Source organism: Pavona decussata, unplaced genomic scaffold, assembly GCF_977016875.1.
Source record: "Pavona decussata unplaced genomic scaffold, jaPavDecu1.1 SCAFFOLD_162, whole genome shotgun sequence".
NCBI classification, from domain to species: Eukaryota; Metazoa; Cnidaria; class Anthozoa; order Scleractinia; family Agariciidae; genus Pavona; species Pavona decussata.
Window position 1 is genome coordinate 90,770 of NW_028145573.1, and position 18,633 is coordinate 109,402.

An 18,633-nucleotide genomic window follows, 5' to 3' on the forward strand; every position below is an offset into this window, starting at 1 on the left:
AAAACTTGCCCCTTCATTCACAACGTCGACAAAATTTCAGGACCCAAAGTAAAGCAGAACATTCCTATTGAACTGTTCAACTGTGTCACCCAAAATTGTCCTCACTTTTATATCTTCGTTCGTGTGGACTGAATGAGCGACAAAACGAAACGGTGACGGGGAATCAGTCAAATGAAAGCCACGCTAAACAAGAACATTCTTATAGAACTGTTTAACTGTGTCCCCCCAAATTACGTGACCATTGGAATGATGTCTCAATATTTTGCTGTTTGTTAATCACCAATTTACTATTCAGATATGTTAATTTCTTTTCAGTTTAGATTGTAGGAAGGTTTTTGCGTGAAAGAACTTACAATAATCCTCTATGGGGGACATCGACTAGCGACGCAGGATCGATCATGTCGATCAGGCATTTTAGCGACCAGTTTTGTGAGTTTTCAGAGTGCATGAAATTCATAAGATACCAATTATATGTCCCAATACTAGTTTAGGGAACGAATAAGTCCAAGACGGATTTAAATAGTTACGTGTATGTTATTTCCGACCATTAATCAATATCTTCGTCAGTCAAGCGTTAAAACTGTTCAAAACGCAAAGAGCTTCACTATTGACCTATTACATCGAATAATCTAGTTCTCACTAGAGGTTTCCTGCAGTTACAATTATTCTATTAAAAAAATAAAATATATGTTAAACTAAGTCCAGGCTGGCTTAACACAGACATTTAAAATTGCCATCTTTTACTGCTAAACAATTGCCGAGCGGCAAACAAATGCACTTCAGTTAAAATTGATAGCGTTAATATTGTTCCTTCTTCAACGTTTTGTTTTTATTGTGTCGTAGTATAAACATTAATTAATTGGTTCTCCTGCCATTAAGGATCATACAGAAAGATGTGTTAAATTGTTTGTTATTTTCTTGAACGATAACTTGAACCAGGGTACATGAGGAAAAATGCGAAATGGATTTTTCAGTAATTGCCTTTACAATGTCTCAAACAATAACTTGAAGCAACTTTCTAATCTTAAAAAATTTAGGACGTTGACTGCATGGTTTCATTTCAATGCAAATGAACCGGACGTCGTCGCGGCACTGGTTAAGTTGAAATGTTTTCGGAATTGTGTAGGCTTAGATCGAAGCCGTCTATGTTTAAACAAATAATATTAAAATCTGGATATAGCTGTTAAGGGAAAGAATCATAACATGCAATCCTCATACAAAATCAACTGAATGATCAAATTCTGTTAGATTTTTTTTTTCAGTAAATATGGATATATGAAACATACCTTTGAACTGCTTGTGACAGATTAAATATTTACGTAACTTAAGCAGTTGCGAAAAGAAAGCCTGGGAGGGAAGGTAGGGGCTCCTGGATATATTTAATCTTTATTTTAAAAATGCGTTTCTGTTTGGTCTTTTCTCTTAAAACCGTCGCCTACCTGTCAAATATTCGCTTTTTTTAAGGAAAACAATCACATGACCACGTGTTACTTGATCTATACCATAGCTTATTGTATTATTGTGCTTCAAAATATTATACCTTTCTATATGCCATTGGCTTTGTTAAAGTTACCTCGAATGTAGTTTGGACCTTTGCTTCTATATATCTTCGTTTGAGTCGGTGCTTCGAATGAGCTTCAACGCCATCCGGGTGGATAATTTTTGGAATGTGGTGAACTGTTTCTTTGGGAATAAAAACGATTGTATTTACGGACCGCCTAGTCTTTGTTGCTTTGCACGATAATGGTCACGCTTCCTTTCAGTTCCGTTTTTATAGCTTCTAGAACATCCTGCACTGGTGTTGTTTCTCCTTCGTAGCTAGTCCTTTGCGTGATAAAATTCTTTTGAAATGGCGTATACTTAACCAATTCCATGCATTTAAGTTATTCACTGGCCAGGAGGTCTGAATATGGATCACCCGGTACGTACGTGCGCAAGAAGCGTATCTTTCGAACGTGTTTGACTTAAGACCAAGGGAACAGTTGTTCCTTATACGGACCGACCGAGGGCGGTGTATAACACGTTTAATTTTTTTCTGTTTTTTAGTTTTTCCGGAAAATGACGAAAGCGACTTGGTTTCAGGATGCTACGTCGCACTGTCACTCTCTAAGTAGATAAATTATTATAAACTAGGAAAATTTCTACGGGAGCTCTGAAATCTCGCTGGCGATGTTCAAAACTGTAAAATTTGAAAACTTTGTTCAAATTTAAAAATACTGGTCACGCGTGATGTAGAGTGACTGTAAATATACAAATATATTGACAACACGAAAACAAAAAAAGAAAGCCAATATAGACCAACATAATACATTGTCTATACACTCAATGCCTTGTGCAAACTGACGAATTGGGAATTTGACACGGTTAAATGGCAAAATCAGACTTCCTTTCTTATCTTTGTCTTCAGCACCTAAACAACAATAGCGTGACTCTGACAAGGTGCGGGTGGCAAAGAAAGACGGATATTGATTGTATAGGAGTATTCAGGTCCACCCCAAGTTTTCCCTCCTACATATTATATTGTATCCAAGTGACTTGATAGTTAACTAGTTTACAAGTCTTTATCAAGAGTTAAAGTTCTTAAAGACCTCTACAATTGTTAGAAATAAGCGCCTATTTCCAGAAATTTATGGATCATCTTGCCAGAAATCAGATTCAGCCTGGATGAGCAAGTCCTGAGTAAATGGATAAATGCATTAGACACAGGGTGAGGTTCTACGGTTCCAAATTCCCCAAATTACTTTAATTGCTGGTGTAAAAGCTGCATACTTTAGATTGTCTCATTGATAGGTAATCAGCTTTCCGTTACAAATGCCCATAATTTTAGCTCCATCATCCACGCATTACAACTATTTCGAACCTAAAGAACACTGTCTCTCGGATAAATTTTTATACAATAACAGTCAAGTGACAATGACAATCATGCTCTCGATGATTGTAACCTTTCTTCACCCAAATCTTCCATCTTAACATTATATACTGATCTCACTAGTCTTAAAAGAGAGAAGATCAGACACTACAATATGGAGTTCCTGCTCCGAAGCTAGTTCTTTATTTGAATTCTAATAATTTGTTGTTTCATCTGCGCACTCGGAGGTGCACTCATCTTTGTAGAAGAATGCGTTAGTTCAACAGTTAAACTCACAACAAAAAAAATCGACTTCGAAGGCTAACAATCTTCCTTGTGAAGCCATATACAATAAAACTTTAGGTAAAAAACAAAACAAAACAAAACTAAAACATTTTTTAGAAAATTAACCTCTGACACAATACATGTTTCTTGTTAAAAGTTATTTGTTTCCGTTTTCTCTTAATGCCATAGACTCTGTCGGGTGACGGTCGATTGCAACTGTTGAGTAAAGGCGTTTCCGACAGAGGCGTTTCCGCTAATTTAACGGCAAAAAAAAAAAATCAAATTCAGCTACCATGCAGAAGCTAGCTAATCCGTAATTTCTTTTAGAAGGCCTTGTTATTTAAAATACTAGTTAAAAGTGTGAAACGAGGGCTTGCTGCATGTGCCTTTTCTTTAGAGCTGTGGGAAGGCACGGTTCCTACAACGGTTCCTCCTTTTCCCCTCTTTCCAATAAATTTAAAAAGAAAAGGTGGTCACTGCGTATTGCTTCCGTTCACGTTTACAAAAAGCAATGAAAGGATGAAAATTCCAAAGCATTTACAAAATTTTTTGCTACATTCCCAAACTGTGACATGTATAGTTCATTTTGAAGCATCGGACAGTATAAATAAGGCGCATTAGTCTTGAGCTAGGTACAGTCACTCATCAGTTTTTGGAGTATTTCTACTGATACAGCTACGTTGGCTTCATGGAGCTTAAAGTTATTTTCGCAGTAAGTTGAAACAACAGTTATGTTCTATATTAAATCGTCTAAGTTGAATTTATGTTAATTGTTTGTATTTTTTTTTCATATTTAATTTATTGAAAATTTACTTAAGTTTTTGAAGTGTATCCGTCAGAGCACACAGATCACAAATTCTCGATAAAACAATTGCTTATTTATTAGACGGTTTCCAAAAAAGTAATTTACCGAATTGTTTTAAAGCCGTACTGAGACAGTTGTTTGATATAAGAGCTACCTGATTTTTCATAAATATATTGAACGATTTCCTTTCATTTTGTTGAAAACATTTTTTAGTTGTTATTCCATTCAGACTTGCTTAGTCTTTCAAGTTTAGGTAAAGACTCGTTCAATGCTGATTTTAGCTTATAATATGTCAATTAGAAATTTTACTTTATTAACATTTCTTTATAAGCACGCAGCTTATTTTTCTATTGTAACTGAACAGAGCGTTAACCATTTATCAATTTAGTATTTCCTTTCGATATAAAACTACTATCAGTTTCAATTTAACAGACATGTTTCGGCAGCCGATACTTTTGCCTTCCTCAGTTCCTCAGTACGAAAGAAGGCAGACGTTTCTACTAAAACTTGTCTGTTAATCATTTGTTGGGCCTTGTAAGACACAGCAAAGGGCATGAGAAAGGAGAGGTTTTCTTTTGAATACGATTTATTTTCTTATTTTTTTTTTTACAGAAAACGTTTCTTGGTCACTGACATGTTGTATTCATTGCTTATTGGCTTTAGATTGTGGCAGTACTCCTGTTGGGTGGTGCGAGAGCTTATCACAAAAGGGTCAAACTCTTTAGCCTTATTTCCAATTACAGAGAAGAAAAGGATGATCCTATGACTCCTTGCCCTGGTAATCTAATCACGGCCGTTGATCAATCGAAAAATAACATGACTACTAATCGACTGGAGGTGAGGTGCAACGGAAGAAGGACAGATGATTCACTGACGAATGACGATCTCACGAGTGAGTAGAACAAAGATATTTTTATACAAAATAGGTTCTTAGTGACTGAGTAAAATGAACAAATTAATAAATAAAATAGCGACAGAATAAATGAATGAGGGTATTCGTGAACTCTCTAGAGTGTAATACGGAAGCTGTTGAGTGCCGAAAGGAAGCACGCTTTAAGCAAAATGCAAACGTCACTACTCACTCAAAATCACCCCACATTTAAAGTGATCACGGAAGCTGTTACAAAGAAACGAACGAAATCAAAGATGTATGTATCAAGGGAGAGACAATAATTTTGAGTTGTTAATTTGTAAATATTGCATATTTTAGTGAGGACGTATATTTTAACGTTGACGGACTCTCAGCCAACCAACCAACCAACCAGGCAATCAATCAGTCCAGCCATCCATCCATCCTTCCTTTCGTTTGGTTCCTTGTTCATTAATCAAGTACACATTTGTTTTAAATTTCTTTTTTTTTAACAAGGATTTAGGATGATAAGGATCAGAACTAATGGGGGAAAGCGGAAGTGCATTCAGTTGACGTGGAAAGGCGTGGAATATGCACTGAAGGTCATCAATGGAAACAATGCAGTTTTTGAGGTGAGTAAAGAGAGCTTTGGAAAAAGAAAACATCCGCCAATAAAGGAATCGTTGTTGCAGGCTACAGTATTGCTTTCTTTTTGACTCACAGACCGAAAGACGTAACCTTTTGAGCCACTATAGCGACCAGAATTTACTTTCTCACAACGGCATCACTACATGATGAAAGTGCCTAAGGTATTTAACAAAAATATTCTCCCACCTGGTATCACAATGAAAATATGGACTCACTCGTGCATGTTCAGGGTTTATTAAGGATTTTTTTACTTCACTCACAATTGTTGCTTGAAAGCTTTGCAAACTTCTCTTTACTTTAAATTAGCTCAACTGTAACTCAGTTTTTGCTGGCGTAAGGTATGATTATCGACACCACATGGATTTTTCTTATTTTAAGTCGTTCTTTTTCCTTTGGCGGATAGATTGATAGAGATGATAGAGGGATGCACGAAAAATATAAACCTTTGAAGGATATGTGTTATATTTTTTACTCAAATTAACGTAAGTAATTTAGTTTTATTTAAATTACAGAGGCAGCAATGCAGTACAGCTGGTAATGACTTCCTCTTCAAGGAGCGTCCTGTTGAAGAATTTTACACCTATGAGCACAACGATAGTGGAATGTATCTTACTTGCAGTTGTGCGGATAGAAATGCTAGATTAACTCTAATACAATCCAGTAACCGACATAAGGATCGAAAAATCCGATTTGTAAGGAGTACGCGTATTTAAATATAAACAGTTTAGGAAAAAGATCAAGGAATTTTCAACAATCATTAAGAGCATTATCATTAATCATTAATAATTAATCGTTAAGAGCATAAAGATTTCACGCTCTCGAGCGAGCAAGCATTAATTTTGTTTTCTATTTGTTCAAGACGCCATCCTTGATTGAAAAATGGATAAAAAATTAGGAAAGGTAAAAGAAAGAAGACCTTTATTTATTTATACACGAGCAGAAAATATCAAGGCTTTACAGCTTGTGGAGTGGTGTAAAATCTAACGTTAAAGCTAACTGTTATTATGCTATAATTTACAATTCATAATTTGTTCAAATGATCTAAAAAAGAAAATCAGTTGTAAACGAAGTCTCTACGTTCAAAATGAACGGTAGAGTCTGATGTTGCCTTAATCTGAAATTAAAATTTTTGAATACATTTAAGTTACTGTGTTGTCGTCCAATGTCTTTAATCTCGTTATCTTCTACTAATCTGACTCTAGGGACCATGGCGTTCCATAAAACCGAACCTCTATTAGGCGTGTCGAGTATTGTATGAATCGGGTGTCGAAACGTGGTATCACCAGCGAGTCCGATGCTCAGAGAGACGGTTTACCAGCTACTAGAATATCCTCACATACAGGTTTTGGAAAAGAGGGATGGAATCTATTAACCTGGGTTGAGAAGAGAAAGGAGTTGGGAAGGGTATGGGAGGAGATAACCCTGCTTCAACAATATTCAATTTAAAAATCCAAGATAGCGCCTTCATTGTTTTAAGGCAGCTGTCATCGTCCAAAAGCCGCAGCGTAGTTAGTCACCACCATGACATTGTGTAAACTTTAATTAGGGATCAGTAAGGCTTTAAGATCCTAATTTTAAGAACAAAGACAATCAACGGATGATTTTGGTAAAATTCTCCTCTTAAGATAAATAAAATTTATATATAAATTCCGAATGCCAGTCTTACCTTGAAATAAATACCCCTCAACCCCTCCTGTTCAATCAATAATGTAAGAAGCTAAGGGTTAAGTTGTCAAGCATTTCGTGAAATCACTGTTACAAAATATGATTAAATAAAATTGTCAGTCGGTAAAAGAATAGGAAGCAGTACATAAAAGTAACTGCAGCTATTTTAACGAGTAGTCACTCCCAGTCGCCTGGTTAAAAAAAATGCCGTTGCAGTGGTTTAAATCGGCATTTGTTCCTTATACATAATAGCTGACGAAAGCCAAAATTCAAACAAAATATTACCGATAGTAATAAAAAAGACTAAATAAGAAGAGAGAAAGACGAAATGGGGTAGCTGGGCTCAGACCACCAATTCAATCTTTTATTGCCAATTAGTCATTTTAGCTTGGAGAAAAGAACCGAGACTGAAATGCGTGTTGAGGTACAATCAAAGACAAAAAGGTCTCTTATAGTGTATAACCCCTAATTTAGTACGAACCAACTAAAGAAGCCATGTTATCTGTTTACAACGCATTTTATTCTCCCACTCCCTCTCTCCATACAATGTTGAAGTTCCACGAGTCATTTTTCCTACACGGACTCAACATTGTACGGGGGTGGTGTTCGTGACCAGATATTTTACGTCCTCGCGCACCGTGTTTCTGTCGCGTGCGTTTGAAGACATTGGTAAATTCGAATTCGTCCAAACCCTTTTGCCCTTGATTGCAATTCAGCATGGAGTTTTTGTTGAATTTTCATTGACGTCATTAACATCAGACATTATTCTACGCCAAACAAAAAAAAAAAAATAAAAGCTTAACTAAGGTCAGGGGTCCATTACCCGAGCGTACAACTCCTACATATATTCGTGTAACGGCGTTTTAACAGACCTATTATTTTTAGATTGAAATTCCCACAAATTCAGTCTCCCAAGGGAGCCTTATTAACCAGTCTTATGCTTGCATAATTCTCATGTGAACCAGAATTTAAATTTTCGCGTTCTCACACCCCGATTTATTTTTAGATTGAAGTTCCCACAAATTCAGTCTCCACGGGGGACTTATTCGTTATCAACCAGTCTCATGCCTTGAATAATTCTCATGTGAAGCGAAATTTAAATGTTCGGGGTTTTCTTTAGATTGAGGCTCCCACACCCACGCCCATGATGCCTCCAAATTGTGGTCTGCTATTAGAAAGCTCATACCTAAGAAAAACAATGAAAGTTTCTGTGCAGAAAATTTCGTTTGATGATGACACTGGTAATTGTTTTAACACGTTTTTTTAAATCAGTGGGTACCTGTCTTAGGAGATACTCTTCCTGTACTAAATGTAAACATTTTCGAACGTGCAATTCACAAACAGCTCTACGAACACTTGATAAGTAACAAGTTGCTACCTCCATTCCAATACGGATTCAGGGCTGGCCATTCAACCTGTACCACTCTATTAGATGTCATCAGTTTACCATATTTTAAAGAATATTGATAAGGGAAATCTCATCAAAGCCGTGTTTTTACTGAGATATCTTCAAGGTTTTTGACATGATTGACACCAAGAGAGCTTCATCCTCTCTTGTTGACACTCAATCCTTAACACTAAACTTTCTTCCATTGGTGTGAGAGGACGAACCCAGGCCTGGTTTGACTGACTCTTTTAATGGTACTCTCTCAGAGTCTTCTGATCTAACGCTTGGGGTACCTCAAGGCTCTGTTATTACTCATCATATTTTTCAATGATTTACCGAGTAGACCAAAAAAGAAAGAAAAGTTCCACTCTGAGTTTGCTAGAATAATTATCCACGAACATAATGTAATAATACGAAGCTCCAGCTCTGGACACTCAATTGCTTGCTACTTAAATAAGCTGTTTCAATTGATGGTGATCTATTTCTCTCTTTGTCTTCAGCATGTAAACAATAAATGAAACACGGGTGATACCTTGACTCCGAACTAGCGGCCAACAAAGAAAGACAGATATTGACTGTGGGAAAAGGAGTAGACAGGTCCACCCAAGGTGTCCCTCCTACATGTATAGGGTATCCAATTGACTTGAATGTCAATCAGTTTACAAGCCTTATCCATAGACTTACACGACCGTTGGAAGTAAGGAAGCGGCTATCTCTAAACATTTATGGATCACCTTGCCGTACATAAGATTCAGCCTAGATGTTTTCGGATAAGATTGATATAAAAATAAATACCAAGAAGTGTCTAAAATGGTTTTGAAAGAAACACAAACGTTTCGGGAATATAAACCTTCTTCAGTGTGTAGAAAACCTTCCTTTCACCGTTCGTTTTCATCCTAGATGAGCTAATTCATTTTATGACATAAAAATTGATAAAATCCATTAGACATAGGGCGGGGTTCTACGGGGGTGTTTACATCGAAAAAGGATGTCAGTGAAAACATAATACCTGTTCTATTGGAAAGGAAACGCCCTACTATCAGACAAGGGGGCGGTGTCATGGTTTCCAAACGGCAAATTATGACCATGCACTGACGATATCACGTACAAAAATTTGTCAGTAAATTCCAACTGATAAATATGAAGAGTACAATTTTCTATGTTAATGGGGTGTTGATTTGCCTTTTTTCCGACTGAAAGATGTTTCAATGGCCATAGAACAATCGGCCAGTCTTACTTAATGTGATCCCAGAATTGTTGTCCTCATGTCTTCCAGTTCAAATTCTTCTAATCTTACACCCAGCGATTTATCGGAATACACGAAAGACGCACGAGGGCATTGAACTTTTCGCCAAGTGCCCTCGTGCGTCTTTCGTGCTTGCCCTGCTTGGCTGAAAGGAAACGGAAACGACTGCTACGTAGGCTGCTGAGAAATTGTAACAGTTTTCCGACTTTTAGATCCGCCTGAATTGCCACATGTTAATATTCTATTCCCACTTGAAGGGTCATAAATGATATTGCTTTTACAAGAAAGCCTTCAACTATAAAACGTAAACTAGGTTGCTTGCTGTATGCTTGCCGTATTATGATAGGTAATTAAGGTTAAAAAGCACTTAAGAAGCGCCTCAATGAAAAGGAAATGATCGGACGTGTGATCGACTTTTCATGGTTAGTGGTTTCAGTACTTTTTCTAAGTTCCTCGCTTGACTAACAAAGCCTATCGTTAATTGAATGGGTCGAATAAGCATTTTCACTAATTTAAATTTTGTTTCGACATAAACACAACATCAAATTACTCTATTGACAAACTTGACACCGTTCCATTTTAGTGTTCATCATCCGCAGATATAATGTCTAAACTATGTTACATGTTGCAATGTACACTTAATTTCTCGATCAATTTACGTGCTTTCATTATCCGAGTCGCGTACCACCGACAGCCGTACCTTGTTCTCGATTATTCTAGCCTTTCTACACCCAAAGCTAGCTTCCATCGTAAAATAGTGAAGGAAATGTGACGTACTCTATAGACTTCCTACCCCGGCCGGAGCTATCGTTCATTTGAATGCTCATAATTTTGCTGCTCCATCCACGCACTAGAACTATTTCGTCCCCAAAGATAACTGCTAACTTTAAGACAAAAGTCACATGCCATCTTTAATAACCATACTGTTGATGATTCTAACCTTTGTACACCAAGAGCTTTCTTACTTCATATTTTATTTTCATTTTCATTTCAGCCTACTTATAGTCTAGGGGAAGGGGGAGAATACAATCACTAAAAAGCAAAAACCGGAGTGTAGGTGTTTTGCCTCCTTTGTTTTTCAACTTGTCTTTTACAAACAGTCAAATTCTTGACTATAGCACCAGAACTGCCAACAACTATTGCGTGCATCATTGCCGGACTAATCTGAAAAAAATTCACAATTCTTTACCAAGGCCCAAAGATCTGGAATTCCCTTCATGTTACAATCACTTCTCTGACAAGTTTTCCCAACTTCAAGAATAAACTGCCAGAGTTTTCAATAAAATAATCACTGAATTGGAAAAGCCGCACACATGTTGCAAAAACTATGTAAGCATATATTGTTAGGTACGAGGTGGCCTCAACTATAAGCCTGGTAGTTTCTAGAGGTCACCTCGCCATACATTAAACACTCAATTAATTGTAAATATATTAGAGAAAAGGCAAATAAACGCTGAATAACTGAAACAAAAGATTGCCCCCAAACTACAGCGTCAATCACTGATATTACGTATGATTTTGTGTGTTTTGTTTTCCTTCTCCTTTTTTCTTTTTTAATGTTCTCTGGGATCATTTGCCTATGTTCCTTCTTTTGTTCCTTTTTTTTTTGTGTTTAGTTTGTTTGCAATCCTTTAAGAACAAATACCTCCAACATAGAGAAGATGGGCTTATCTTTTTTAGGCACATATGAAATTTAATCAAGAATATTGATCTTACATATTCACGGCATGGAAATGACAAGAAGGCCAAGAGAAAGAAACGTTTTCAGGAGAAAGGTGTTTGGGATTTGAGCGACATTCCCAAATAGGACTGATGTCTACAAACCAATTTGGGAAACTGCTCGGTAATATTAGGGCTTAAAGTGCCTATGAAGTAAAACATTTTTTGGCCTTTTTCGAAGTTTCAGTGTTAATTACAAAATTATAAAAGAAATGCGCTAGAAAAAAAAATAATAATAAAGCGCTTTTTTTGTACCGTACAAAGTAGTCCAAGGAAGGAAAATAGTGTCCCGGAGACTGGGAACCAGTTTAGCGTTTTGATGCAATCGTTCGATCCTATGATGATCACAGGGTCGAACAGCTCAAGAATAAGACGAAGACGAAAATCAACATGGCCTCACCCCTACAGTTCTGCGCGCTCGATTCGAAGGCGACGTTTCAGCGAATGATTGTTTAGTACCTGGATATATTTTTCCGAAATAAAAAGGCGAATAATTTCGTAATTTGTTGGGAAATTGTCTGTCCAAACTCGAACACAATTTTGTTTTCTCGAGAATGCGAGAGAGCACAGATGCTACGAACGGAAACTGCACAAGTCCGTCAATAACCCACTTTTGATGGAAATAATAGTTTAAGTATCGAGCACGTTAACTCACAAAGTATACCATGATGAATTTATTTAACTCTGATGACCAACAGGATGGTCCTAGCCCAAGATGCTAAAAAGGGCTTGACAGACCTAAGCTACTCCCGCTGTGTCTGTTGGGTTGCCGAAAAGCCCTTTCAGTTTTGCTTTCTTGTAAAAGACATTCTTCAATTTTGTTTAATTAAAATGTGGTGCGACCGCTCGTGATCGTGAGGAGAAATGCTCAAATATACTAAGTGGAGGTCTTCTTACCGATCGTTAGGAGAAGAACTGATAAGAGAACTCAGAACTCATAAGAGAACTGACCGACCACATTATAACTTTTCATCCCTTTCCACTCATGCCCCCCAAAGGAGAAGACCTCTGGTCAAGTTAAACACGCGTAGCGAAACTTGTAATTTGTGTTGATTCGCATTAGCATAATTATAAAGTAATGTTTTGCCGACGAGGAGCAGAGAATGATGTTTGTGCCAGTTTAGCACTCAAAAGAGGTGGTTGGATAACTTGTGTGAGAAAGAAAGTACTTATTTTTGCCTTGCTCAAAATCATTCTTACATGGAACCTCCAGCCACCCTCTCCGTACCCTCAGTACCCCTCCGTACACTTCGATTGAAAAACTGCTTTACAAATTGGAACATATTGAAGAGCAAACGTTTAAACAGTTGTTATCGTCCAAAAAATAGCTGAATTGTTCACTTTTGCAATAACAGCATAAAATTGTAAATGGTTTGAACCCAGGAGTCATGTCATAAGTACGTAAATTATGATCATCCGGGTGAGTATAGTCCTGACAAGGACTGTTTGTGGTGACTTTGACTGACGTTTCGACAACCTGAGCGGAAGTCATCTTCAGAGTCAAGTGAATTGTGGAACGTCAGTAAGTGGTATATACGTCTCTGGTTGTTAACCTGATTGGTCAACGAAGTCCAGATGTTATTGGTCGTTTGTCAGTAAGCCGTGATGTTATTGGCTGTGAAGACTGTAAAAAGTGCTGCTTAACGTCCTTAACGTCTGCTTAACGTCCACGTACTTCCAGTACAACGGAAAGCACTACAAACAGTTACACGGAACAGCTATGGGCTCACCAGTTTCTGTTGTTGTAGCAGAAATTGTCATGCAGAACATCGAGAAACAAGCCCTAGCAACCTACAAACGGACACTACCGCTCTGGTTACGGTACGTAGACGACACCTTTACGGCAGTACACAAAGACGAAATCGACGATTTTCACGAACACCTTAACAGACAGAACGCTGACATACAATTTACTAAGGAGATCGAAGAAAATGGTAAAATACCTTTTCTAGACTGCTTAGTTACCCGTAATAACAACGACAACAAACTAAGTACTACGGTTTACAGGAAACCGACACATACTGACAGACTACTGGACCAGTCATCCTACAACCCTACTTTTCACAAAGCAACGACTATACAGACCTTAACAAGGGGAGCACAACTGGTTTGTGAATCACCTGACAGACTCGCAGACGAACACAACTACTTAGACAACGTTTTCAACAAGAGCAACTACAACAAGGACTTTGTTAGACGTAACACTTACAAGAACACTGAACGTAACGTCACAAACAACGACGCGACTCCCGTAACTACTGTAACTATACCTCACGTAAGGGGCACTTTTGAGACTATCGCACTGATTCTACAAACCTACAATATCCGTGTAGCTCACATACCTATCACCACTTTACGACAACTACTGACGAAAGTAAAGGACAAAGACGAACCTAACCGCAGACAGGGAGCATTTTACAAGATCAAATGCTGCGACTGCCAGGCCACTTATATTGGTGAGACCGGCAGAAATTTAAACGTACGACTGACTGAACACAAACGAGCAACTAGAAATGGTGATATCAACAATCACATTGCTGAGCACCATTTAAAAACGAACCACAGAATCGACTGGTACTCTGCCAAGTGCATTACCTATTGCACAAATTACTATCAACGACTCACTCTGGAAAGCTGGTTTACCAACTTAGAACAAACGCCACTCAACCGTTGCCTACAACTACCTGCACCATACAAACGACTTATTGACAACAACAACGAAACAAACAAACAATAGACATTTTACTAACAATAGACCCACGGACCTTTTGACTAACAAAAGACGGATCGAAACGCACCAATCACTTTTTACAGTCTTCACAGCCAATAACATCACGGCTTACTGATAAACGACCAATAACATCTGAACTTCGTTGACCAATCAGGTTAACAACCAGAGACGTATATACCACCTACTGATGTTCCACAATTCACTTGACTCTGAAGATGACTTCCGCTCAGGTTGTCGAAACGTCAGTCAAAGTCACCACAAACAGTCCTTCTCAGGACTATACTCACCCGGATGATCATAATTTACGTACTTAAAAGCATAAAACTTTGCATGATTACTACTAACCATATAACCAACAATGTCTGACATGGATCCAAGCTAAGTTAAGCTCTGGACTCGAGATCTGCGCATGTCCTGAAGATGCCAACATGAAAACGAGGCTGAAATCAAATTGCCTTAAAACAAGCCTCAGAGTTCAAAACTAAACACGGAACTGATATATTAGTAACATATGTGGTATTCTGTGCTAGAAAATAATTAAGGGGTGATCACGTGACCTTTATTTGCAATTTTACTAATGTCGCTTGGGATACCTGTGGTGGAATGTCAAAGATGGAGGCATGACGCTATAATTAAAACAAATGAAATCCCAGTTATGGATCAATTATTTAAATGATAAGACATAGCTTTTCACGTGTTTCCAACCCCAAAAATACCTAAAATTCACACTGTGCAGGTGCAATTGCCAACCATACTATGTGTTGCATTACTGCCGTTGCTAATTATCATCTAAATATAACTACACCGTGCTGACTAGAACCAACCAGCTCGAAACAGCTGTCCACGGTTGCATTTTGCTTGTATTTTCATTTCGGTTTGGTTTCTATCATGTTGCTGTTGTGTTACTAGTTTTCTACGCAATCAGATCACCCTTGCAGTTATTTCAGTTACTTGTGTTTATTTTTGGCTGATTAGATCTTTTACAGATCCTGCGTACACTTGCATCATTTTTGTTCGCGGTCCTTTGTAGTTTATTCGACCTGATTTTAGTTGTCGTGATGCAACCTCTAACGACAGTGTTTGAGGAGGAGATCGGCTGGAAAACACCAGGCAAGTTCTTACTCAGAAGGAGCTAAGAAAAGAAGACATTGTGTCGTGGGCGCCGTACCGGGCTTCAAAGTCATCACTATCGTCTCACCAGCCAGCACTAATATCGTTGCTACCGATGTTTACTGAGAATGCTCACTCTCTCGCCATGATAGCAGATGCCATAAATGTTATCGGTTCAGCCGTTAAGCACCTGAATCCGTTGTTGCAGTTGACCAGCCGTTGTTTGGTTTAGCAAAGCAAATTCAATGGACAGTTGCTGGTGTGTACGACTCCAGGGGGGGAACTCAGGTATGAACGTGACGGGGGGCTCCGACGTATTTTTTTGGTATAAAATTTTCAACTCCTGTATTTTTTCGGGTTGAAGATTAAACTGTGTATTCTTTTGGGTCTGAAAAATCTGCGCGTATTATTTTGGGTTTGAATTTCCGCCAGGTTAATAGTTCTTACGAAATTCAAGCCAAAGTACCCTCAAGATCCGAAAGCATGATTCAAACTGAATCTGCATGTAGCCGGAGTGCCCAATTTCCAGGCAGCTACGTATTTTCTAAGCGGCATGGGGCCCGGGGACAACCGGCGAACACCAATGAGAATGAAGACAACGACACTTTGTAAACTGAGACGTCATTTACTTCTCTCCATGACTCATCTATTACACAAGCTTATCATAGGCCAGATCATCGGTATCTTTGCGAACACAATAACTTTCATCGCTGGCTGCAACTTCCACTTGTATTTTTTTGGGTGCATAATATATGGTCGATGTATTTTCTTGGATGTGAAATATTAGACTCCGTTGGACCCCCCCCCCCCCGTCATGCTTATACCCGAGTACCCCCCCCCCCCCCCCTTCCCTGGGCGTACGACGAGCATCATGTAGTCGTCACGCTTGGTGGGTTGCACATTGAGATGGCTGCCTTTAAAGCTCTAGACAAGTGGGTTCTTGAAAGTGGATGACCAGAGGCGCTAACAAATGCGTCATTCGCATTGCCAAGGGTAGCTGATTTCTTACTAACAGCAAGCCATGTAATGCGAACAAGACGGGCTCATCAAGTGACAGCAGCTACTCTCCATACACTGATAAAGAAAGCATATGCAGAGTTTCTGTACACATTTCCCTAGTTTATTGACGGTATAAAGCTATGAATTTTTCTTCACATTACAGCATTAAGTATTTCAAGAATAACAATTGTTTCCTAAGTATTTTGAATCTTTTTTTTTTTTTTTCTGTTAATGCTTCTTTCATTCCATTCGCGTGTCGGACATCACAAAGAAAAATTCGAACGTTCATTTCATTCTCGACAATAAATGACTTAAAAGAAATGATTTAGAAATACATGAAAAAAGAAATATGAGTGATAGGAACCAAAGTGTCGGTGCATCTTGCGCCATTATCAAGGTTACATAATTAATGATAAAAAGCGGTTTGTAAAAAGGCTAAGTTGAAGCGAATTTGCATAACATAGTGGCAAGCTAAATTACTTAAATACTTTAGCACGAAGAGAATCGGACTGCACGTTCAATGTTGGTTTAAGCTCTTGAATATACATCATTTCATTAACAAGGCAGTCAAATTTGTTCATGCATTTCTTGATTACATTGAAGCGTGCTAAGAAATTGTTCGGAACAGCAGTGTTATGTTCTTTGTAGTAATGCTTGCAGATTGATGACGCCTTTCGACGGTGTCCCTCAACGCGCGTGTGAAGGTGGCCCTTTGTATACCCAACATAACCCGCATCACACAGGTCACACTTGAATAAATAAACAACACATTGCTGGGTTACAATGTTGGGCTTGGGCTCACGCAGGCTTAGATCTTGATTAAGCTTACGGCTAGTAAACACGGGTTGAATGGTCTTTCCCACCTTGCTGCTAAGATCTCTAAGTTGCCATTTGACAGACACTGCAGCATCCTGATCTTTATAGGGGATAGCTATCCGGATGACGTCATCGGTATGCTGTTTAGACTGGTCCACTGCGACTCTCGAGGTGATAAACTTGTTGATGACGGAATCAATAAGGTGATTCGGATACCTCAGCTTTCGGAAAACTCCTCTCAAGCGTTCACACTCCTCTGAGAAATGTGTCCACGATGATGATAGCCGGTGCGCGCGATCAAGCATGGTGACGAGCAAACCCTGTTTGTAGCGGCTGTCCACATGGCTATGATAGTGCAGGAGAAGACCTGTGTTTGTCGGCTTAGCGTAAACCTTTGTTTCAACACATTGTGCGCGATTTAGAAGCTGTAAGCCAAGGAAAGGGAGCATCCCATTTTCCTCTACCTCCATAGTGAAACTTCAGCGCTATGGGCGTGATTCAAGGTATCCAGAAATGCTGTGGCTGTCGCCAGATCTGGCATCTTGACCAGAGTGTCATCCACGTAGCGGCGGTAAAAATCTGGGAGTTTTCCTTGACTTTTCAGGGACCCTTCAATAGAGCACATGAATACATTAGCCAAAAGGGGTCCAAGGGGAGACCCCATGGCTACTCCATCGGTCTGTTCGTAAAGGGCCCCATCGAACTGGAACAGCTGCCCCTTTGTAGCAACATGTAGAAGATCAATAAGATCAGTTCTGGTCAAGTTAAGGCCATAGGTGTCATTGAACCAGTTGTTCTCGAAAGCTTTGTGTGCCAGGATGTCAATTGTTTCGTCCAGGGGTACATTTGTGAAGAGCGATGAGACGTCATAAGAGACCAAGATTTCTCCCGGGTTTATCTTAACTCCACAAATTTCATTTGTAAAGGCAAAGATATCAGTGATGGTATTTTCGTTTACAGACAGAGGCTTAAGCTTAGCATCCAGCCATTTAGCAAGGGCATAGTTGTAGGTGCCCGTAGCAGATAATATAGGACGCATTGCTAATTTCTTCTTGTGGGTCTTGGGCAGCCCGTACAAATGAGCCAATCTTGATCCAGTAGGTCGTACGGAGTCAGCAATCGCCGATGGTAAAATTCTGCGCACTGTTGACTCTACCAGTTTTTCTTTCTCTAAGAGAGGATGATAATACTTGAGTGGTCTTCCTTTACTTTTTGGTCTCTCTATGGGGACGGCACAGAATTTGCTTGTGTCATTCACAGAGGCATCCGATAACAAACGCAGGTATTCATGCTTATCCATCACAACTACACCTGACCCTTTTCTACGAGGTGAGATGAGTGGCTGCATTTACTGGTGCAATATCGCCCCTCCAAAATTACGTTCATCCTCACATATGAATATGACCGTTATGTGCGGTCCAATCGTTTAAGGAAATTATTTCTCGGCAATCATTTTTCAATCATATAGCCCTTTAAACAGGTTCCCAAGTCGTGTGTACGGCAAAGAGAAAACTTGAACCGCGC

The 18,633-nt window shown here is 38.8% G+C and overlaps 2 protein-coding genes across 2 annotated transcripts; one reads left to right on the forward strand and one right to left on the reverse strand.

Annotated features, from left to right (window-relative positions):
- Nucleotides 1–3,751: 3,751 nt before the first annotated feature.
- Nucleotides 3,752–6,500, forward strand: LOC146464528 (uncharacterized). Its single transcript, XM_085129677.1, has 4 exons — nucleotides 3,752–3,845; nucleotides 4,602–4,830; nucleotides 5,305–5,420; nucleotides 5,949–6,500. The coding sequence occupies exons 1-4, from the start codon at nucleotides 3,822–3,824 to the stop codon at nucleotides 6,147–6,149; spliced, it is 570 nt and encodes a 189-aa protein (XP_084985803.1). The 5' UTR covers nucleotides 3,752–3,821; the 3' UTR covers nucleotides 6,150–6,500.
- A 10,191-nt stretch (nucleotides 6,501–16,691) lies between these two features.
- Nucleotides 16,692–18,409, reverse strand: LOC146464529 (uncharacterized). Its single transcript, XM_085129675.1, has one exon. The coding sequence runs from the start codon at nucleotides 17,577–17,579 to the stop codon at nucleotides 16,770–16,772; it is 810 nt and encodes a 269-aa protein (XP_084985801.1). The 5' UTR covers nucleotides 17,580–18,409; the 3' UTR covers nucleotides 16,692–16,769.
- Nucleotides 18,410–18,633: the final 224 nt, after the last annotated feature.